Source organism: Struthio camelus, chromosome 3, assembly GCF_040807025.1.
Source record: "Struthio camelus isolate bStrCam1 chromosome 3, bStrCam1.hap1, whole genome shotgun sequence".
NCBI classification, from domain to species: domain Eukaryota; kingdom Metazoa; phylum Chordata; class Aves; order Struthioniformes; family Struthionidae; genus Struthio; species Struthio camelus.
In genome coordinates, this window is record NC_090944.1 from 141864017 (window position 1) to 141887892 (window position 23876).

General features: G+C 47.3%; 1 protein-coding gene across 7 annotated transcripts in view; it reads left to right on the forward strand.

Annotated features, from left to right (window-relative positions):
• The window catches only part of MEIS1 (Meis homeobox 1), a 102957-nt gene that overhangs the window by 26130 nt on the left and 52951 nt on the right, over window positions 1-23876 (forward strand). For all 7 annotated transcript variants that reach the window (XM_068940726.1, XM_068940724.1, XM_068940729.1 and 4 more), the window contains one exon: window positions 47-158. In XM_068940726.1, the coding sequence (XP_068796827.1) occupies window positions 47-158 (112 nt within the window). The remainder of the gene's footprint in view (window positions 1-46; window positions 159-23876) is intronic.

Consider the following 23876-nt stretch of genomic DNA (forward strand, 5'->3'; position numbering starts at 1 on the left):
CGCGGCCCCGGCGCCCGCTCTCAGCCCCACCTCGTGTCTCCCGCAGCCCTCCTGGAACCGAGACCACGACGACACGGCGTCGACGCGCTCCGGGGGCACGCCGGGGCCCTCCAGCGGGGGACACACGTCGCACAGCGGCGACAACAGCAGCGAGCAAGGTAGGACAGGAGCCCTGCCGCCTCCTTCCGTCGCGCCTCCGCTCCCGCCCGGCAATCGCGCTCAGGTCCCTGGCGCGCCGCGCCGGCAAAGGGCTGTCCCCCCCCCCCCTCCGCCCCCCGCACCAAACACCCCCGCCCCCCTCTCTATTTTCATTTTTGACACTTTTTCCATCCTCTTCCAGTAAAAGGATTGGCATCTATCTGTCTTCGACCCTGCCAGCCGGCGCACGTTAGAACAACATATGTACCAAATTTGCAGTGTGCTCAATAAAAATAAGCAATGGGAAGGGTTTTCTTCCTCCCCCCCCGCCCCGGCCCTTCATCCAAATGGGTTAAAAGATGACACCTTCACAAGCAGATGTGATTAAGGTCGCTGAAACGCGGGCTAAGACTCCGAAGATGCCATTGAAGCTTTGCGGCGCGCGGAGCAAGAGGAGTTAGCTGGCCCGTTGGGCAAAACCCTGAGCAGCGCTTTTATTTAATTCCTCCCCCCCCCCGCCCCCCAATCCCCCCAGTTCCAATTTATTTGAATGCAAAAAATGTTTTGCTGGAGCGCCAAGCCAAACAGAGTCATTGATTTAGCAGGACGAGTCTGAAGCTAGCTCGGTGCCACCGCGGCCGGGCATGCCGCGGCGAACCAGCACCGTCTTAGGCGCTCCGGAGGTTAAAGAGCTGAACTTCTGAGTTTGCTTAGGAAGCTGTTTAAACGCTTCAGACTTTTTCTGAAGAGACCAACTGCAGTGGGTTTAGTGTTAATTTAATGCAATTAAAATTTAAAAAGGATCCTTCATCTGAATATAAAAGAAAGCGCTGTACTGAAGTTGCCTCTGAACTCACAATAGGTATATACTTTTAAATCTGGTTTTATGATCATGTTTCATTCAAGCGCTGTTAGACAACAAAGGAATTGTGCTTCCAAAAAAAAAGGTTGAACAGGACTGATTAGCATTGCAAAGTCTACGTTTAACAAGATTAGTTTTTAAACTAAACCAGTATATTTTAATTTTTTATATGCGCGGACGTAACGTGCGTTGCAAATAACATCTCTTTATAGAATTTTAAGTATTTGAGACACTTTATTGTTTAAGGAAAAGTTGCTGACTTCATCACAAGTGTAGCCTAGTAAAAATGGGGCCTGGAATAGTAAACTGTTGCAGAGCTGAGGCAGAAACTGGTAACCTTCTGACCCCTGACTTTTACTGGAAAATGATATGCAACATAAATTCAAGGGGCCTTTTTTCTTTCAAGTATGTGTACGTGTATGTTATAGTGTCGCCGTTCACAATGCCATCGTTAAAGTGGTGTCAGCACGTTCATTAGAGTCCCTTACTCTCGGAGCTAGCTTTACATCCCTGTTGTTTTTAAGAAGGCAAAAGTTGCTGCAGAAATGCCCTTTGAACTCAACCTTGGTTTTCTGGGGGAGTGTTTTCGTAGTCAAATAAGGCTGTTCTTTTATTAGAAGGCAATGCGTGTGTCTATGCGTAGATGCGTGTGCACCCGACATCTGCGGAGAGAGTTTCCGGCATGCTCCTAAATCCCATGGGCACTCTGAGCTTCTCAGCTCCCGGCGCTTTTCAGTAATTTCAGGCTTGGTTTTCTTCTAAATGTGGCGTTTTATTAGTCCGGAAAGGCAGTTCATTGCTGATAGTCGCTCGTCGTCGTGCTGGGCTGCTCCTCGCAAGGTGCGCGCGAGCGCAGGGAGGAAGGTGTTTCAGGAGGGCCCCCGGGCTTCGGAGCTGGCATCCCGCGGCGTTTCTGCAGCGAGACCACCAGGGACGCTTAGCCGCTTCTGAAATTTCGGCCCAAATTTTACAGCGGGTTTTCCTGACGGCGCTCGGTAAACGCGTCCCTTTGGTGGGGGAGAGCTGGTTGCCTTAAAACTTTTAAGGAGGAGTAACTGAGGGGGGAATTTGCGGCTGGGGATGCCGAGGCCTGAGGGTCTCGGTCACCGGGATTTTATCCAGGCTGCTTCCGCCTATGGAAACGTCCTTTTTTTTTTTTTTTTTTCCCGAGGAAGAGGGAAGAAGCAGCGGTGGTTTTGCAGAGCCTTGTACGTTGTGTCAGCTCCAAGCACGCCAAATCCTGAGCCTCTGACCAAATCTCATTTGTTTAAACACACCCACGCCTCTCTGTGCACCATATATAGGAAAAGCGCAGTTTTAGCCTTCCCCAGCGAGGATAAAGAAGTCAAAAACATGATCCTGACAGAGCCGAAAGGAGAAGGGGAGGAGGGGGGGAAAGACAGCAGCTACCCTGCCCCTCCATAACTGCATTTAAGTTAAAAATGTCGTGATTTGCAAGCTGAACTTAGTGATTTTTTTTTTTTTTTCCTCTTTCTGAGGATTGGCAGCACCATGGCCAAATGCACGTATTCACCCCTGCCGGCCGCTTTTCCTTCAGGCCAAAAGAGCGGCTGGGGCACTGCCGCGGCGGCAGGGTGGCCCAGCGGGGCTGAGGGTGCCCCGGCCCGGGGTGCGAGCGTGGGGACCCACGCAGCCGTTCGCGTGAGCGCAGGGTGCAGCTCGGAGCGCAGAGCTTGCCTGATACGTTTCCAGTGTATTATGGGCTTCCCTATTTTTAGGATTTTTTTTTTTAAATTCTTTTCGGCTCCATCTGTCAAGAATGCGTTTGCCATTAAAAAAAAAAAAAGAAAGAAAGAAAAAAAAAAAAAGCTAATCACCAAAAATATAAGCCTTTAAAGCAGTCTGGTTTTAGGTTGTTCCCACGACCTGGTTTCCCCTCTTGCGACAGGTAAAAATCACCGATGTGCAGCAGGTCACTAATGAGCCGCGTGGGGCTGGGTGGAGAAGGAGGAGAGGCTCTCGTGGCTGCTCTAACGCCCCGTGGCGGGGTATTTTGATCTGGCTTTGCTTGGACTTGACGGACGATCATTTAAAAGGCGGTACAGGTGGAGCTGCTGCAGCCCGCGTGCGTGCGGAGGGAGGAGGGGGCTCGCACAGCACCCGTATGCAGAGGCGTCGCAGGGCGCGAGGGTGCGTCCGGACCCGAAAGCCCGGGCCCCTTAACAGGAACTTTCTCCTTTGTGCGAACGCTTAGTTGTTAACCCAGGCTGCGTTAAAAGTCGGTTTTGGGGACTTTGTAAAAGCTTGTGTTCTTCGCCTGGTTCCTGGCTGCTCTTTTAATCCCTGCAAAGTGCGTTTTTAAACTCGTTTTGCGTCCCTGCGTGCGAAACGCGTGGAGCGAGGTTACCTTTGAATCCGGGAGAGATGCTGTTGCACGGCGGCACTGAAAAGTCTTTTTCAACGCGCACGTTGATCTGCTTCGCAGACGGCGAGGACTCCCAGCTGTTACAGTCCGTTGTGTAAATCCGTATTGAACTGCTGGGGAGCCGCTCCGAAGTCCCGCGCCAGCAAACAGCGGGGCACGTTATTGCCTAGCGCGTTGACGCAACCGCTTACGAGGGCCCGGTATCGTGCCGTAGCGATAGCATGGGAATGCAGAATAATATTATGAAAAAGCGTAGAGGGAGGTTTTCCCCGTTGCTGCGTGCTCGGGACGAAGGGCCTGTGGAGGCCTCTTTCTAAATGGTGCAGAGCGCGCTGCGTTGACACAGCGCGGAAACGACTCGCCAAATTCTATTAAAAAAGGCAAAACGGGTTCTTAGGTGCAGCCGGGCGAAGCTGAGCTCGCGGCAGCGCTGTGTTTTATCTTTATGGCTGGAAAAGAAACCTGTATGGGGTATTAACGGAGTTTACTTTGGTTTGGTTTGTCAGTAGTCGGACCAGAAGGAGGATGAGCAAAGGTCTGGTGCAGTCGCTTTTAAGCCAGGGTGGGTTTTTTTGGTTTTTGTTTTTAAAGCCCACGTTTAGCTCTCCCGCTCGGCTTAAAAGGAAAAAACAAACCTTTCAGTGGCTGCTTTCGTGCGTCTTTGTTTCCCTGCCGTTTTTCCGTGTGAACCTCAGAAATTTTTTCTGACCTCCCAGGACCCATCGCACTTGAAAGCCGGGAGTAAGAAGCAACGATTCTCCTTTATTTAAAAAAAAAAAAAAAAGAAAAAAGCCCCAAAAAGGGGGTATCGAGAGCTGCGGCGGTTGTCCGACGTGGCTGGAGCACGCGCCGCGCCGCAGCCTTCGGCGCGGGAAGTCGGTGTGGCGTGTGTCCCCTGCGAGTCGTGCCGGCCGTCGATGGCTTTGCGTTGTGAAAGGCGTGCAAAACGTGCCACTGATTATTTACCTTGAAACAGAGGTCCCCAAAACGCAGAAGTATTTATCTCCCCTTCCCCCCCCCCCCCCAAAAAAATAAAATAAAATAAATAAAAAGCATGAAGTATGGCCTGCTTTATTATGTAGCCCTCTGGCACGGTAATAGCACGGCATATTTTTTACTATAATATGGTAATAAAAGAGTGCGTAGAAGGCAGACAAAGGTTCTGTCTTTTCAGTAAGGTGACCCCTGTTACCAAGTAACTGCTTTACTTATGAGCTTATTAAAAACTCAAAAAATGAGCTTTTCATACTTCACAGGCATTGATGTGAAAATGAGCTGTCCTGTGAGTAGTTTTCTTGATCATTTTTAGAACAATTGATTAGCCAAAGAGCTGCTGTCGTTAGCTGACATTGACTGATAGCAATTTGTCCCAAGCGCCGAAGGTCAGCCCGGCCGGGGAAGCTCCGGCTCGTCTTTGATTGACCTTTTCTGATGCCATTACCGTGCGGCTGGATAGACTAGACGTGACCCTCAATTGAAAAAGACAGGGCATTAGTCAACAGGGGCTGTTCCCGGTATTTGGGGGGGTTATTCATATATTGTGGATCGTGAATTAAACCTAACAACGGGCTTGTTTTAAAAAGGAGGGGGCATGCGTTTGCTCTCGAAGGCTCGGCCGTCGCGTCCCCCTCCCTTGCTTTGCCGTCGCGTGGGCAGCCCTCGGTCCGCTTTGAAGCGGCGCGCGCGCGCCTGCGCCTCTTGCTTTGACGTGAGATACGAGATGTAAAAAAAATATATGTATAGGTACGTGTTTGTTTTTACTTTTGAGCATGAAACGTGAACGATGGGTCCGGGTTTGGAACTCTCCGTGTAGGTGCGCCTTTCTCAGCAGCACCAGAGTTAATTATTTTTATCTCTTCAGGATCGTGTTTTATTTTTTAACAGTGATTGAGTAGTTGAGGATTATGCTCATAACAACACGATGTCGATTTATCATTCTGCTCCAAAGCCAGAGGGCGTGAAACGGTTTTTTCCCCTCTTTTTTTTTTTTTTTTGCTCTCCTCAGCCTTATTCAGCTGTTAAAGTGAGATTTGAGCAGTGTTAAGTCTCTGTGCTTCAGCTACGCAGGGTTACGCTGCTGGTAGGGTGCCCCATAGGCAGTCCTCGTTTTGAAGCGTGGGGCTGCGTGCGTCGGGATTCAAACAGCAATCTGTTTCTGGTCTCAGGATTTGTTTTAGTAGTTCGCAGTAGCTCAGAAAGTCTCCTGTTAGCAGGGCTTTCTTTTGATTTGGCAGAACTAACCCTAAGTAGTGTTCCTCGTTTTGCTTAAATTGCGGGTAGCAGAGCCGTAAACTAATTCTTTTCCTTGTAAAAACCTTTCTTGCCCCCTTTCGCCTTTTGGGAGAAACTGGAATTTCTCAATGTAAGTAGCGACTTGTTTTTCAGGTCAGCCCCCAAAGCTAATAAGCGTTTCAAAAGCAGCGCAAACATTTCGGCACAGTTCAGAGTGACTTCCAGTCTTTGCTTAGGAAAAGCTTCAAACTGGGAGGAGAGTCGATCATGTGAGATGGCAGATTTTTTAGGCTGAAGCTGTTGCCATCGTTGGCAGAGCAAAAGTAGGGAAAATTACTTTTGGAACTGTTTACATTTAAAGTGGCTATGGAAATACAAATATTCCTGAATTCTAAGCCTGTCTGTAATCAAGCAGCAAAACGCATGTGTTGGAGACTTCCCTTCCTCCCCCCCCCCCCCGCCCCCGCCCCGTCCGCCCATTATTTTGGCAAGTGATGTAAAATTGTAAATCTCTCTCCCGTTACACTTCTGTGTGGCCTTGCCCAAGTCCACGCGCGTGTAGATGTGCATGTAAGGGTATGGCCCCGATCCTGAAATCAGCCTTCCGTCAGCTGTGGACGGCTTTTGCCGGCCCCCAAAGCGCACAGGACCGAGTGCTGAACACGCTGAACTCTGGCAAGGCAACGGCAAACAGGGATGGGAAGCACCACCTTGCCCATTCACATCTTAAGCTGTTACCTAAAAACTCAGGTGCGTGTCGAAATGGCGCCTCGCTTTTCCTTCTTGGGTGGGACAGAGGAGCGAATCTTCGTTGTGGTCTTCAAGTGGTAGATGAGAAGTAGATGAGAAGTTTTGGGTTGCCAAGACGTCCCTTTTTAGCAGCGCTCTAGTCTTGCTCTTTGAAGACCGCTTTGGTATGGCTTTGCTGAGAAGGCTCATTGGTTTTATTGTGGGTTTGTGCCCCTACGCGTTCTGGGCCTGCTGTCTTGGGTGGCTGGAGCTCGCTGGCCTGTGGGGCGCCCTCTGAACCCCCTTGGCCTCTCCGGATCTTGTTGGCCTCAGCGCAGCCTTTTGCTGCGTAATGAGACTCTTTGGCGTGTCACTGGCATCTCAAAATCAGTGGTTAAAAAGGCAAAGTAGTGCTTCTGGGGCACAGCCACCGTTTTGGAGAGTCCTTTTATTGCAGTGAACATAATAAATAAATGCATAATAAATGCACGTTGTTTCTGGATTAGTGATGCAACAGGGGTGTGATGTTGGCTGCTTTGCCTGAACCATTTTCTTACCTTTCTCGTGAAATGCTAGGGTAAAAGAAAAGATGGCTAAGGTTAGAGCAGAAGCCTTTAAAATGACAAGTTGTACATGGGGAAGGTGGATGAAGCCTGTGCGTGTCCCACAATGCACGAGCTAGGCGTGCATATTCACCAGGTCTCACAACGCAGGAGCTCTCCGTAGCGTTAGCAGGTTAAAAACCAGCAAAAAGGTGTTTTTGCACGTTTTGCATATTGCATAAAATTCATCAGCGTTATCTGCTGTGGAGGTGAGCAGGGGTCAACAAGAGATTAGACGGACTCATGGAAAATAGGTCCTTCTGTAGCTATTGAAAAGGATGGTCCGCATGCAACCCCTGCCTCGGGAAGCTGCTGAAGGGCCGGTTGTCAGAGTTATAGGGTAGGCTCTTCTGCCTAGCCCTGGTTTTTATGCGTTTTTTCTAAACATCCATTATTGCTGCTGTGAGAGACAGGCATGAGCTTGAGCTGCTTGGCCCATTGATCTGTTCTGGTTTCTGTTAAAGTAATTTTTTAATTCAAGGCAGGAAATAAGATACTTACCAGATTTTTTTATTTACTCTTTTTTTCCGACGGCTCTTGCTGATGTGGGTGTGCTTGTGTTGGTAAGAAAAAGGAAGCAGAGAGAGTTTGCATTTTCTCACCCTTATTACCCTGGTGGTGGGAATGGTTTGACGATATTCATTCAGATTTGACAGGTGATTGCTTCTGTAAATGAATGCGCTCCAATCATAATTGTTGCAACAGAATTGTTTGATTACCTGGCAGTAGCCTCTTACTCCGTGATAGCTTTTGGATCACCTGTTTGCTGAGAGCATTTGACAGTCCTCATGTTTATTACCCAATTGAATGTCAGTAGCAATTGCAGCTAAAGATAAACGAAAATGCAAGTACTTGTTGACCTTGACTTTTTTCCACGAGATATTGGACTTGATGGCTCTATTGCTGTTGAACTGATAAGAGTTATAAACAGTAGTTTAAGGAAAATGTTTTATTCCCAGAGGAAAATACCACATTGCTGTGGGAAATGGCATCTGACTCGTGCTCTTTGCCAAATTTACTCGGTTCACCTTCATTTAGGCTGTGGGAAAATAAAATAAAATTTTTCCCTTTTATGACTTTAATATCTCTGCAAACACAAATTCCTGTGCTCTTTGTAAAGTTGTGTTGGCAGGCGGCACGATAATATAAAACAAGCGAGGGACCTCTCTGTGTTTTACGATGTGCTATAATGAGGATTCTCAATTCTTCCTCATTTTCGGCCTGATTTGATAATTATAGGGAGGGAGCCGGGCTTTCTCCTCGTATTCCGTGGGAAGCTGTAACGCGCCTGTAGCTCGGCAGCATCGGGCCCAGCGTGGCTGCGGCGCGCTCCCCCGGCGTGCGGGCCGGGCAAGGTCAGCCCCAACGGTGGAGTACGTCCGTGCAGGGCGCTTGTCCCCGCGAGCCGTTTTCACCCGCTTTTTTTTGGCACGGGTGGCTTTGGGAAGGAAAGAGTGTCCCTGTGCCGGCTGCCATCGGGCGACAGCAGGGATGAGAGCACTTCAGTGGAAAAGGGAATGGGCAATAGGCTTGGAGATCTCTTGGGATGAAAGTCATTGTATGAACATAACATGCGGCACGTGCAAAAGGCTGGGGAATTACGTTTTTTAAAACATAAGTCCTTCTTGTGTCAGTGGCTGCTGCGATAAACTCCACAGAGCGTTGTAAAAGCTTGTTAAGGCGCAGAAATAGAGGATTAAGCAGTGCTGTAGCAGTTAGGAGAGGCAGACTAGTAATCTTATTGCATTATATATATATATATATATATATATATATATATATATATATTAAGGTAAGATTAAGCTGGCGTTGCATGATATGTTTGTGGGCGAGGGGGCATTCTTTAGGGGATTAATTAATAGGCTCAACGCTATAAGGTGCTGACGTCATGGTTTTCTACACGCAAACATGGGAGCGGAGGCGGTTGTTCATGAATGAGCCAGGCCCTCGTCCTCCGCACCCGCGGTGCTGTCCCCGCGCTCAGGGCAGCCCCGGCAGCTTCTCCTTGCGGAGGAAGGTGCCCGCCACGCAGCACCTGCTGCAATAGATTTCATGCGAGATTGTTTCTCGCTGGCCTGCTGACCTACTAGTCGGTGTCGCGCAAAATACCAGCGGCAGAGGCGTCTTTTCTCTTTTCGCCAAGTGGGTGCGGGAGCAGCGGGCTGTGACTAAGCAGATGCCCGCCGTTGCTCTGGCGGGTCTTTAAACAAGGGTGGTGTCGCTCGAAGCTTTCAGCTCCGTCTTCTCTCCCCGTGATCCCTCTGCCCTGCTCTCCCTGTGGCCTCTGCGTCCTGCGTTGGATAATCCTGGGTTTTTCTTGGGAGCAGCAGGACTTCAGAGCTTGGGAGCTGGGCTGTCCTCACACCAGGCCAATCTCATAGGGGGCTCGATGTGAAAGGCCATGCCCATGTGGCTCAGGGGGAATGAGATGCTTGGATGGGATGAGATGCCTTGGGAGAAGGGTCAGATCTGGGCAGGTCCTGTTTCCCCCGAGTAGTCTGCTGCTACTCTACTTCTACGTCAGCACTCTGTGGCTGGAAACTCTGTGGAAACGTCCTGATCTCCAGGTGGTAGCTTTGGTACATAATAGCCATGGACGATTTTTTAGTTATTATTGTTTTAATTCTTCCTCAACTTTCTGTGAGCAACAAAAACCTCACATGGGATTTGCAGGCAGTTCTTTGTGGTCGCTCTTCGCAGGAGCATAACGTGGAGGTGTTGGAAAGAAGAAGAAACGCTGTATAAGAAAATAAAAATACAGTAGGGGTAGCCTTGTCAGCTCTTCATACTTCAGTCCTGTGTTTTCCTGTGGCTGATCTATGTCAAAGCAGAGCAGTGGCTCTTGAAAGCCTGATGCCAAGAGTTGTCTCAGGGCGGTAATTTGCCCTTTGCAGGTTGGCAGGAGAAGACCTACCAGGAGGCACCGGTAATGCCCTCAAGAAGGAGCTAAAGGTGGATGTGACTTGACTGATACTTAAATCTCTTCCTAGCTGGCTGAATAGCAGTTAGCGTCACATGGACACATGCTAAAAATATTCTGGAGTCTGTGGCCTCTCTCTTGGCTTCAGAAGAAGGCAGAACGTAGCTCTGTCTCGTCAGCAAGTGAAGGTCACTGGCGCAAGGCTCGTGGGGTGGACAACCGCGTCCTGCCCTCATTGTCACGCTAGGAGACTCTGTGCCTCCCCAGACCGGTGTCCCGGGAGAAATGCCTCCGCCACGCTCACCGTTGTCCTCCCCTGGTCCTTGCCTGCTTCAGGGGGCCGCAGCCGGGTGCCCAGGAGAGGTTTTGGCGCAGGACGCTCGCCCGCTCTCTTCCTTGTGTGTTGGTGTGGAATCACCCCTGCAACCTCTGCGGGAGACTGGCTGGGTCAAAGCAAGGGTCTCAGTACTGTTTCGGTATAAATACCCGCTAGAGTCGGCCCCTCGTTGTATTCTTGGAACCAGCTGCAGGTGAAGTAGCTGGTTGCTTTGTCAGTAGCAGGTTGAGCCACCAAGCCTTTGAACGTCTGTATATAAATATTTACCGGGGAGGGGCGGCCGTATTCGGTCATATACGTGTTTGCATACGACTTCTTCCCGCTATTAGTACATTTTTATTCTGAGAGGCTGGCAAGCAAAGCACCTGTTTTTCAGGACCTTTCCCATTTCCTTTTGGTGGAGTATTGTGCTATGTTTCTTGGTATGCTAGCTGGACGATACAAATTGGCAAACAGTGTTGACGTTAGTTTCTTACCACGGATTTAATCCATCAAGCAACCCGAGGTGGTCATAATTTACCGGGTTGAAGAGCAGCCTAGAGACAAGAGTGGGATCGTTGCAGCGCGGGGTAGCCAAATTCGCAGGAAATGTGGAGTTGAGCGGCACGTGGGGAGGGGAGGAGAGGAAGGAGGAGCCCTGCAGCTCCACCAAATACAAACCTTCAGCTTTCATGGGCCTTGTGTAAAATTAATCCGGCTTGAAGTTTCAGTAGTATTCGGTGAGAAGATAATACCGGCACGTGGTAACGAAAAGGGGTGTTTTGCGCGACCTGCTGTCTGTTGCTGTTTTAATCATGGGTTGTCTTGAAAGCCCTTGAGTGAGTTGGTAGGTGGCTGTTTTCTGTTTAAACGGGAATTCACTTGCATGGCGGTGACTTGGTTTCATTTAATCCTGATAAAGTAAACCTAACAATCTGCAGGAATGCAGCGTGTAGCAGGAAGAGCATGTTATTCATAACATTGGTGTAGCAATTCTTCACCGAGATAACTGTATCTTATTACTTAAAAACGTAGCATGCACAAATAGGCAACTCTGCAGCACGGCTTTCCATATATAGTATTTTAGTGTAGATTACAATTGCCTTATACGAACGAATTGGAATTGTATATGTTACTAATACATTAATTTTATTTACTGTTGGAGTTGATGTAGATGAAATGACTGTATTAAATTTAAAGGTACCTCTCAAGTAGATAAATATAGACTTGATATTAAATATATTAATACTCAATTAAAATTAATAATCAATTTACTTGCATATTGGAGGTCAGCCAGGGATGGCACTGAAATTGTATTAGGTATATCATACTGGTCTGAATACATCATATACTGTTGCAAAAGCTTGTGCTAATTTTAGCTTACAAAGAGGATGAAGATAAACTGCCTGCTGCTAGTGTGCCATATGCTATCCTGGTGATAATATTCAAGTACAAAATATTCTACAGAGAGTCTCATTGTTTCAGTAAAAGAAAACTGGAAAAGAGTTAAGCAAATTTCTGCTCCGTAAATGTATACAAAATAATGAAATAAAACAAATCTCAAATGCTGGTAGATGAGATCTATGAAATTTGTTTTGGTTTTATTGGCTTTCATGGGAGACAACAATTTGTTTTAGTATATATTTGATGCAATTTTATCCGTTTCTCACATGTAAATCTTAAAATCAATCTAAATAAAAATTGATCTTTTTTTTCCGGTAGGCAAAAATACAGTCTGAATTGCTTATAACTACTTAAAAGACTCCCATCCTTCAAGTTTAGTGCAGGCATAAAGGCCGAGCTGATTTTTGCGGGAGACTTTCCGTGTGCTTCAGAAACAAGGCAGCACCGGCTTTGGCTTGCCAGCCGAGGAGGATGCCGCTCGGGCGGTTTCACTGGAGGGTCCCCAGCTCATACCCCCTCGCCCTGTGCCGGGCGCATAGTGCAGCCCTCATAGCAGCCGGGAGAACTTGGCGTGGGTGGCCAAAGATGTGCTGATTACAGCTGCTCAAGTGCTAAGTGAAAGATCTGGCTCTAAGAGACGGCAGGTCTGCTATTGTCTGCTCTTGCAACTTGTTTTTGTATAGGTTTTCACAGGAACAAATACAATTAGCGAAAGAAAAGCAAGTATAGCGGCCTGTTGGTATCACGATAGGCCACATGCTCTTGAGTCAGCTTGGGCAGGAAGCTCGGCAGGGCTGCTCCCTGCCATTTCCATGGCATCTTTATCTCCCCAGTTCATTGTTTGCCACCGAGTGCCTGAAATTCCAGTTTCTAAGTAAAAGCTTCCTGCTTCTCGCGTTTAAATTTAGTTTGGGGAGACATAAGTTCAGATACCTATCAAGGAGTTTTCTTTCTTTTTTTTTTTTTTTTTTCCTTCTTAAGTGAGGCAAAATAGGAAGAGGAAATTAATTCTGATGCAGTGATAAGAGGCAGAATTTTGCATTTTCAGGTAAACTTAAAGTTTATTTTTCCCTAGATCCCAGTGGCAGGAAGCATGAGGTTGTATCCCTATGATAAGATCGTTGATGAGCTCTGAATTCATCCTTTCTGCCCTGAGTAATTTTAAAAGGGGCCATATAATCCAGATCTGGTTTAGATACAGAGATGGGCATATTCAGCGGTCGCTGGCTGCCATTTCCGTGTGATATCCTTGCTGCTTATAAGTTTTTGCTCTTCTGCACAGCACTCAAAGCTAATAGCATATTCTTCTCGTCATCCCATAGCCGAACCTCTCTCTGCAGAGCTCCTGTCTCTCTCCTTTGACTGCTGAGGCCCCCTCAGAGAACTAATTGCCTCAGTCAAACGCTTAGCTTAGCAACCCTAGTTAAATGCCTAAAGTAAGAAGGGATGAACCTGTGCCAAAACTTCTTGCTTCTTTGGGAAGGAAACTTTTCGTTCTGCATGGAGAAGCAGAATAAAGCGTTTTGTACCGCTAAAGACATGGAGGGAGGGCTCGCTGTGTTGCGTGTGTATCCTCTGCAGCTCCCAAGCACGCTGCAGTGAGTGGGTCACAAATCTCCTTGTCTCCGTTGACCAGTATTGATAATCCAAGTGTTCCTGACATGCATCCAAAAAGAGATTTAAAAAAAAAACAACCAACTATGGGGGGGTAGGGAGCAGCGTTTGCATTCCCATGCCAAGCCATCAGGATTCTCGATTTCAGGCTTTCTCTGCAGTCAAGAGGTTGCTCGTGTTATAAGTATGTGTGTTTTTCAGCTGGAAGATTTTCACATGACTCTAGGAGCTGGGGCCTCGAATATAAAACTTAATGCGTGGGCTGGCGAAACTAGGTAGGAGTCATTTGCTCAGCTTTCAGCTAAGCAGTACTGAGGCCTTTCATGAGATGAAAGGCTCCATGAATGAAGCCTCGAAAGGAAATCTGTTACTGAATTCATTTAGTAGGAAGGACCGTATCCAAACAACTCCTGACTTCTCTTTGTTCTGCTGTTTGGGCACGGGCTCCTTTGTGTTACGCTGCGGCTGGTGGGGCTTCTCCCCATACACCTTCATGGGCTGCTTTTACATGTAAAACCGTAGTTAAAACTGCTTCCACTCTAAAGTAGCAAGACTCGCATTCCGCTTGTTTAAGCACACTAGTGCACGTTTAAAAAAGGCTCGTTTGTCTGTTCCATTTTGCAGTCAAATTTGTAGCAATCCTCACTAGCCGATAAGGCGGAAGATTTTTTTTTAACAATTTCTGTGCAGAATTTTGAAGTCTTATTTTCATATCTAAGATGAGCCAGGTCACTTTGGAGTCCGTCCAGGAAAAATATGTTTGGATTGGGAATGGTAACCCCCTGTGCCTTGGCAGCGTTAAATCTGAGGTTACTCCCTGCCAAAGCTGCAAGTGCGAAGGCTGAGGATGGTGCTGGAGGAGGAGCTGTGCAGACACCAGGCAAGGGCAGGTACTGGCAGCGGCAGTGCAAGCGTTCACTCTGCGCCTTGTCAGCGTGCCTATCTCTGATCTTGAGGGTTGGCTCCTGGGGGAAAACCCAGGAAGGGAGCTGAGGGAGGTGGTTGCAGGGATGTCCCCATGGAGACTTCCTTCTAAGCTGTTCGGCTTTTGGAGCATAAGTCGCAACCTGCACAGATGCCCCTGAGCTCCTAGGAAGTTGAGCTTTCCCGCACTGGCTGTTGATTGCTCTCAGGTTCAACCTCCTCATCCAGCACCTGGCACCCTGGCTGGGCTATATGGCGTGTAACTTGTGTCGTCTTTAGCTAACACGTGCTTTCCTGATCCTCTCCCTGCATGCCCTTGCAGTTCATATGAGACCTCAGGCTTGCAGAAGGCCACCTGGGCTGGTGAAAGGTGGGTGGAAAGGAGAGCCTCTGTGTAGTCTTACGGGCAGGAGCGCTTTGCTGTCGCTAAGTCTGTTCTTTTTTTGGTTCAGGTCACCACTTGAACCATACGCCTTGTAAATATGGTTGTTGGGTCAAAGTCCTTTTCATAAAAGTCATTAAATAACAGGTAGGAATGATTTTCAGCTGAGCATTGTTTTCCAGACCCTCTGATTATAAATGAAAATCTCTATATTCCCTTCTCATTCACCTGAACCACTTTAGTTCCTGAACTGCAGGTGAAGCTGGTCAGGCAGTTGAAATAAATTGCAAAGTGCCAAGTTGCTTTGCATAGTAGATGGCAGTGTGATTAACAATGGTTCGGAGGCTGGTATTGTTGGGGACTGTGCAGATAATTGGTGAATTCTATGAAAATGTTCTCCAGTCTCGAGAGAATCACCAGTTTTGGCATTAGTGGTTGTTTATCTAGCATTGCACGTGAAGAGAGCGCGAGTGTGCGATGGGAGACTTGCTCTTTTGCCTGAGAAGCCTTGGCTACCCAGTCTGACGACTGAGAGACCTGAATCTAGTTTACAGGTGCTCAGCCATACAGCAGAAGTTGTAGATGGGGTGAAGCAAGCAGTTCGCAAGCAATTGGAAAATTGTGTTCCCATTCTGATAATGAATTTTATTAGAAGAGAGTCATGTTCAAAGTGACAGTGAAAACTGGAAGTAATATTCACTAGGATTTATTTGACTGTCAAAGGGTAACATGAATGTGGGTTTTGCAAGTATTTTCTTTCACTTTTATGCATTTCTGCATGCGTATATATATTGCAGAACCATCCTGGTCTTCATCAGTGCAGTGTTCTAATGTTTTGCCTGCCTTTATCAAGATGCAGTATAAAAGTACCGCTCTGGTTGATATTTTTAAGGGATGTTATTCTGACCTCAAAAACTGATATTTCCTTAGCTGGTGCCAGAATACCCTTTCTGTGGTTTCAGTCCTCATTTCTTGAGCAATTTAGAATCAGGTGGCATTAGAATAATAGCTGATTTTTGAGTAGCCACTTTAACCACCTGTGTAATGGGGAGGAAGTGCGCAGGGCTTCTGCGGAGCCTCAGGGCTCTTTGGTATGACCTTAAGTGACCAGACTCAAAACCAGTGAAACTCCGAAACGGGAAGGTCTGCATCATCAGAACTGTGCTGGCTGTTGTCCAGGAACTCACTGTTTACCTGTTTCTTCCAAGTCAGTCACTCTTCTGCAGGGCCAAGATGTGTTTTTTTTTTTTTTTTTTTTTGCTTATCTCAGTGCAACTTCATTGGTTTTAGCAGAGCTACTCTTCCTTTGTATAGAGGTGTAAGGTGAGGATCGTGGTTTCTGTTTTCACGATTGAAGGTGAACGTTCTCGCTCTGGATATCCCCCCGCTTCTGTGTTTGAGGGCATTCACATATAATACGCAAATGTGCAGACTGACCGCTCCAATCAAAAGCAGCAGATCTTCCCTGTTACTCCAAAGGGGCATCTTATTGAAGGCAAAGCCTGAAGATGTTTTGCCATGAGCACGGAGCAGCCAACCTTCTGTCTGGCCCTCCAGACATGTAGCCAGACTGTAAAGAAGGGTGAGGTTTTCCTCGTTTCCCTAACAAATAGATTTTGTTTGGGGAAGTGAGAGGCAGAAAGAGAAAACATATTTGCCCACTGCTAAATAAAAGGCTATTTATGCCTAATACATTGGCAGAATTATTCCAGAGCAGTTCATCCGTGTGAAAATATGGTCCTTGTGTCACTGCCAAGGTCAGAGAGACCTATGGTGATCTGCAGAGTAAGTTCAGGTCACCCAAGTTAAATCTGCCTAGGGACTGACTTAGCTCACACACCACATTTTTTCCGAGATTTATAAAAGCAAACATCTTCTATACATGAAGGCAGGGGTAAGGGTGTGGTGAACTCTCGCCTTTAAGCCAAGGTCTCCTGTTTTTCCTTTCTCCTTTCCAGGTTGCTTCTTCCATTTCCATGCCATTCTTTTCTCTTCCCAGAGTTTACAGGATGCTCTGAAAAGTCAGTTTTTTCCTTCACGTGGAATACTAGTGCAAATAAAATCCTCCTGTTTCATACTGCACGCACGGGAAAGACACAGGGGTGTTGTAGGCGTTCAAACAGGAGCGGTGTTCGCTATCCCTATGTGCGTGGTGCATACTCACACACGGAGAAGAGAAGCACTTTTTGAAAATTAGGGCGAGAAGAATTGGGTATGTAGTAGAAATACGTTCCTCAGTAATGTCCACCAAGACTGTATGACCAACTGGATACTTGACGGACCCATTTTGCAAGTGATGTTGGTGACTTTTTAGGCTCTGGCAGACTGACCCAAGAGGAGATGGGGAGTTGGCAGGGAGCTGGGCAAATCGGACCTCTGTTCTGTACTGGTGGGAGGATGGGCTGGCGTAGCATCCATAGTCCCTTCTTAGCACTGCCTTAGCAAGAAAGCAAGACCGTTCTTCCAGGCAGACTGTGATGCCTATGGTTTTTAGCCTGCCAAAAGCTGAGATTTTCTTTAACTTCCTCAGTTACTCTTTTATCTCCTTTAAAGTGCATCAAATTGCTAAAAGCAGGCAGTTGTTTCTTACTATCCATTCCTATTACTATTAGAGATAATGGCGAGTGGTGTGAATTGAAAAAGAGACGCTAAAAATCTTTTTGTGTTGCTTATGTTTTTTTAAGGCACTGGATGGCTTTTTGTTAAGACCCATCTTTGCTTTGTGCTTTCTGCGTGACTCTGGTTACGTTCCCTTACTGAGAAAGGATGACGTTAAAGAGAGAAACTGGAAAGGGCAAAGTTACCTTCTTCCCTTGCTTTGTGCCTTTCACAGTGGTTTCCCCACTTTGCTGCTGCTGGATGTAGTGACACAAACGCTAAAATTCAGGGGCACACCGGAAGCTTTTCTCTTCCCTCCTAGGAGCCTTCCTATTGAGGGTAATCCTGGGCAACTGATGTCTAGGAATGTGTAGCATGCGAAGGTAAAAGAAGTAACATGCACCTGCAGGTGATACTTCAGGTGAAGTTTTGGGGTTGGACTAGACGTTCTCCAGAGGTCCCTTCCTACCCCACCTGCTTGGCGATTCTGTGGAAAGCGTCCAGTGTTGATCTGACGTTGCCTCCGTGTTGGTTGCGTGTTTGGGACCCTCTGAGATCAGTTTGTTCCTGGATGGTTTGCGTTTTGTGTGCTTGTTGTTGTTTTATTTGCTTTTAATTTGTGGGGAAAGGAACAACCTGCAAGTGCACTCTAAGACAAATGGCAGCATTCAAAATTCAGTGTGCTGAATTGTTCCTGTTATTTCCCTGAATGGCCTTTGCTCGGTATGAGTTTGCAGGCTCTCCCGTTGGGGTGGTGCGTGCCAACTTGGGGAGCGGCTGTAGGGAACAGTTTCTGAAAGCTCCCCTCTCCTCCTCATGGTGGCAAGTGGGAAGCGTTCGCGCCACAGTGACGCATCTGCCTCTTTGCTGCGAGAAGGCTGACGCCACAGCGCCTTTCACCATCGCTCTAAAGCCCAACTTCAGGTTTGTTTTTCTCATTGTAGCCTTTTTTAATCACCGCCTAATCAGAACAGATTTGCCTTTTGTGTTGGAGAGAGACAGTCAAGTGGAAGAAAATTTTTTGAGAGCTTGCCTCTGTCAAATCTACTTATCTCCTTTTGGCTTCTGTACCTCCTTGCCGAGAAGCAGCCTCCCTCTATTGTAAGGGCACCCTTCAGAGTGACCGGCTTTTGCTCTGGGAACAAGAGTGGTGGATTTAGGGCACCGGGGAACAAGGAGCAGTGAGGATAGCATAAGAACATTATTAATTCTGTCTACTCTCTTCCGTCTAGAAGCTCTGAGGGAAGGCTGAGGGCACTTATTTTTTAACTGAGGCATTTTTTCCTGAGCTGGTTGGATGCGTAGTAACATGAGGTTGCTAACAGATTTTTCGGGAGCAAAGCAGGCTTCTTCCAAGCATGCCCAGGCAGCGCTAGGGCAGGGCGAGGGTGAGGAAAGCTCATGGCACAGTCCCAGTGTAGTCCATTCTGTCATGGTTGCAAGTGTTTCTGACATTTGCTGGGAAACAAGGAGGAGTGTTTGGGGTCCAGCTCCTGGCCTGTTCCTACAGAGCCCAGGTGTTGGGAGACGCTGAGGTCCGGGAGTTGGGCCCTGTCCTGCCTCTGTTGGCTGAGTAGTTTTAAGCGACCACGCAGACAGCTTCCGTCAGACCTTAGAGTCGTCCTTGGGAGATAGTTCCTATAGATGCCCATGGCCAGCCTTTCTTTCTGCCCTCATTTCCATAACTCTGAAATATGGGGCTCTGCATTAGGAACAAGCTGCCTCTCTCAGAAGGGTTTCATTTAGATGAACCCTCCATAAAGTCAAAATGGTCGTCGTCTTGTTTTAAGCACAAAGCAAATAGTTGATTTGTGCCTGAAGTTCAAAGCCAGGTGTCTTTTCCTGAATTGCCCAATGAAGAGATTTCAGTGGCTAGAATTGGCATGAGTAATGATTGTAGCAAGCAGATCTTCATAACCTTGTGTGAGATGGTGGGGGTTTGCAGCTGAGGTGCTGTCGTTGTCAAAGGAGGAGAGGTAGATGAGATGGGGGGTGTTTCGTTCTCCTTCCTCTTAGTTCTGCCTTTCACAGTTGCAAAATCTGACAAACGTATCTGGGGAAATGGAATATGTGGTGCTGCCATGGCATGCAAAGTGGAGTTTAATGTCAGGTTTTTTTTAAATTGTGCCTTGTTTTTCATTAGCAGGTGTTACTGATGGACCAGGGACAGGGAAAATAAAAAAGTGTTATTATTACTAATAATTTAAAAGGAGGAGACAGGAGTAGAAGGAAATGCATTGCCTATTAGCAAAAGCTTTTTCAGCTGAAACAAAGCCTGTGGGAGCTTCTAGCTTGAACATCTTGTGTGGACTTGGTAGGCCGTGAATCTCGGCTTGCCTGAGCCACATCTAGACTAACTCTCTCATATTCATTACAGTTATATGACTCCTGTGGTGTACAGTGGCAGACCACCTAAAGGAGCTACCTTGTGTGCTGGATCGCAGGTGGTACGAGAGATGCAAGGACCTAGTCCTACAAAAGAAAATGTGAGCCTCAATTAGTGTTCAGCTGGCCCAAAAGAAAATGCTTTAGTTGGGTTCAGCAAACCTGAACACTTTTGATTTGTCGCACCCACCAATGAAATATTTTCTTTAGACTTGTTTTGATAGAAAAATTTAATTTTTAATGATTTGGACAGCATCAAAGTTCTGGTGCATATTTTCTGTTGCAAAACATGAAATCCACGGCATCATCTTCTCCGGAGCGGGCATGCAGGCGGGGCCTGGGGCAACGTAGCTCTGTTTAGGAGAGGGGGCCTATTCTAGCACTCAGCTGTAATAAACTGTTTCCACAAATAATGCATACCTTAGTTTACACATAATATGCTTCTCATCTTTGCTTTGAGCCTCTTATAGCTGCTTGTGTTCAGTCCACGAGTCGAGCGTCTTACAAGTTGGATAAATTTGAAGATAGATCCGGTTGTTAAGGAGTCACGGGGACTTATAGAAGTTAACCTGCTGGGCCATTTGGGGTACTAATCGGGCATCATTCCCCCATGGCAGAGCAGTGCTGGAGGAGTGCTTCTTCCATGGCTCCTTGCACTCCTCCTTCGCCATTGAGTAAGGGCAGTCAAATCCCATTGTGGATATGCCTGTGCGTCAGCTTTGCGCGGTTAACTTCCCATGGAAAACACCGCTGGTTGGACCCTTGGCTGTGGAGGCCAGCTCACCAGCTGAGGTTTGAGGGAATAGATTTCAAAAAAGAGCTATGTTGCAACCCAATGGGGAGTGACTGAAAACCAGGTTTTCCCCAGAAGTGGTACAGTTGCTATGCTGGCTTTTAGGTTAAAAAATATATATTTTGTTTAAGCTTTTTACAATTCTTGGTTAAAGCAGGATGTTTTTCTGTTTAACCAGATAGTTTTCTTTTTCTGTAGGGTATTTGCTTCCAACTACTCAAAGTAAACTTCTGTTGTTGGCAGCAGAGAGTTGTTTCCTTCCCATACAATGAATTGCTTTCTTTTTAATATTTCATATGGAGAATAGATACATGGCTCCAGAAATATCTTCCAACTCATCTGTAGTGGAGGAATTGTCTCGACTCCGTTAAGAAGTTGTGCTGCATCCTGCAGAAGAGGTTTCCTTCGTGTTTAGCTGTAAAAAAAAACCTGCCAAACAAATGAAAATGAGTAAAATATGTGGTGTTTTCCCCGCCCTATTCATCAATGCTGTTTTTACTCCTTGTGTAGACAGTTCATTTGCTCGTTGTTTGCCTGAAGGGAATTCAAGTCAAAAAGGAGGCTCGAGTTACTAGCAAAAGGTGCTCCTGTCTCTAAAGAACAAAGTACAATGATTCAAGGAAAAAACTTTGAAAATCTGTCGAATGCCAGAGTGTAATTCATACTTGTCCAGGTTACTCCATCTGTGAATATTTGTGTAGGATATTTTTGCAACTCTTTCCTTTAGTATCTTCTAAGTATGGATGCTATCTGTGACTGACAACCTCCTACTGTTTATGTCATGGTCTGAATCCTTGCATGAAAAATGTAATGCATCTCTTTAAGAGATGCATGCAAACTCGAACACATGGTATTTGTTCATTGCTAATGCTCACTTTCAACCTTGTTGTTCCTCATTACTTCTTATTAAATATATTTAGGCCTTTTTCCATAAGGAATAAGAGAGAGAAAAAAAATCTGCCTCTCCTCGACACTATATTTCAAACATAGAAGCAGACCTACATCATCACTGTAAATCATTTTTGGGTCTGCTCCGTAGCCCATTGAATGCACTGTGGTGATTGCTGTTGACCTCAGGAGGTCTTGGAGTGGGTACTTCCATCAGATCTGACTAATCGTGGATCCAAACTAACAGAAAAGGTTATTCCCAATAAAGAAATCACATGGCTACTTTAAGCTTTCTGCCATACCATTTCTCCTGTCATCCCCACGTTCAGCTTGCACAGCTGGCATGGGTCGGGCAGGTTGAGAGCAGCTCACAGTGGGTACATGTTACGTATGTTATCTCTACATATGTGTTTACATTTTAGACTACGTATCGTGGGGAAAGCAGTTAAACTAACAGGCCTGTCAGATGTAAACTTCCAGCTATTCACAACAGATAGGCACAACTTGGGTTACCAGCTGGATAGACATCCCCAGACTGTGCCTTTTGGGTGTTTTGGCTTTCCCGAGCGTTCAGCCCCTTGTGCTTCTCGGTTTTCCTCCTTCCCTAACTTGCTGTGAGGAGGGATGGCACTTGGCGAGTCACTGACTTGTCCTCATGACTCTTGCGGACTTGAGAACTAGCCACTCCAACTCACACCAGAGCCATTTGGATGTGATTTTTGGTCACCGCAGTCTTTTGCCGAATTTGAGCTGGTTGTCTCAGAAGCAAAAACCGTCCGTGTTCTTCCTTGGCTGACCGGGTCCATTCAACAGTTGGTTACTAAAAAGGTTGAGTTCTTGGATGGGTTAAAAGAGGAAGGAACAAATTGCTGTGGATGGATGGTGAAAAGTTAAGTCTTTTGCTTTGACAATGTAGGATTTCTCTTGCTAACAAATGCAGGAATTTAAAAGGAACGCATATCCAAACACTTTTTAAAAAAATTCTAATGGCACTAAAAAAAAAAAAAATACACTAGTGAAAAGCCAACAAACCTGGGGGCAACTGGGGGCAATGTTTCACAGCACTGGAAACATTGTAACTGTAATTACCGAAATCAAAAGTATTTGTCCAGACACAGTGACCTTAGTTTGTTAAATGCAAAAGCACGTGCAACCCTGAAAGTTCTTCCAAGAGGTAGAAGCCACTTTTAACAGGAAAAAAACTGAAAGCATGAAAATAAGTTAAATTTGGGAGGCTCTGGATCTTTTAAAGGATTTAGCCCCACGTTAATGGTGTCTTCCCATTCAGGGAAGTTGCTCCGGGCCTTTCCCAGGGCTTCTGGATCCCTTTCTTTCCCATGTCTTCAGTGCAGTCCTTGAGGTGACGGAAGTGGGTGGCTATTGCAGCGCGAGCGGTGAAGCTGGCGGCAGGACGGCGCGTCCGCCCCGCGGTCTGGCCGCCCGCGCCAGCCCCAGCCCTGCCCGCTCCCTTCACACCACGGCCAAGCTCGTTCCCTCCTGCTGACTTTAATGTGTTGTAGCTGCGACAACGAACCCTCCCCCCCCCAAACCCTCTCTCGAATCCTCAGTGCTGATGGCAGAGATGTGCAAAACTTTTTATGAAGAGTATGTATTTCTTGTAAAAATGCTTGTCCTCCTGATACAGCTGTGGTCCCAGGTCACACAGCTTCTTGCAGTGAGCAATGACTTGTAGCATGCGGTGAAAATATTCGTTCCGGGAAAGCTATATTTGGCAGTTTGTGATTTCCAGTAGCTTTTGAAGCACTTGGAGACGAGGGTGCTCTTGGTCTGTAGGGGTATTACAGGGGTGTCTATCCTGAGCAGACCAACCCCTCCAAAAGCCCCAGGCCTGCCTTGAACGGGGCACAGGTAAGCGGGTGCCTTGCCGTCGCTGAGGCCTCTGCAACGCATCAGCTAAGTTGCGTGCGAATGTCTGGTGGGCTTTTTGACATCTGAACGTCCAGCTTTTCTGAATCTGTGGTGACTGGCAATTGGACGTATTCACGTCGTATTTGGGCAACTTCCATATGAGAGGTCGAAGGCTGGGTTTGGGAGCGTGGCCGTTGGCGTCTGTGGGTGGTGCTCCCACCTTGCTAGCGTTGCAGGGCGACGGCGTTTAATTTGGGTTCGGCACGAACTCGAGGGGGACAGCGTGGAGCTGCCACTGAATTTCTGCCGGCGGCTGCTGCCGGTGCACACGAGCACCTGCGCGGAGCTGCTCTCCAGAAGCATCTGTTGTGCCAACAAAGGTTCATAACCACTCATCCGTGACAAAGAGAGCATCAAGGACTGGAGGAGCCGTTGTAAACGCCGCCATTGCCCTTTGCGGCTTCGGCCTGCGATTTTGGGGGAGCGGGAGGGGAAGGGAAGGGAAGTGCTGGGAGGCGACGGCAGAGGGGAGGGGGCCGGGGGCGAGAGGAACCCCTGCCGGCGCGGCCCGGCTGACCCATTGAACGGCCTGAATGCGATAAATGCGGCTTTATCCTGTCTTGAAAGGAACAAGATAGCACAGCCTAAATGCCTGGGTGTGCTTAAATAGGCAACCGCGGGACGTTGGAGCTGAGCACGTTTGAAATCTGAGCCCTCCGACAGCCTGGGAGCTGCCACAGGTCACCTGCCTCGCTCCGTGGGGATAGGCCCTGGGCGCGCAAGAAATCGGCCATGGACGAATTGTAGTACAAATTCCTTTCTTTGTTGGTTGGC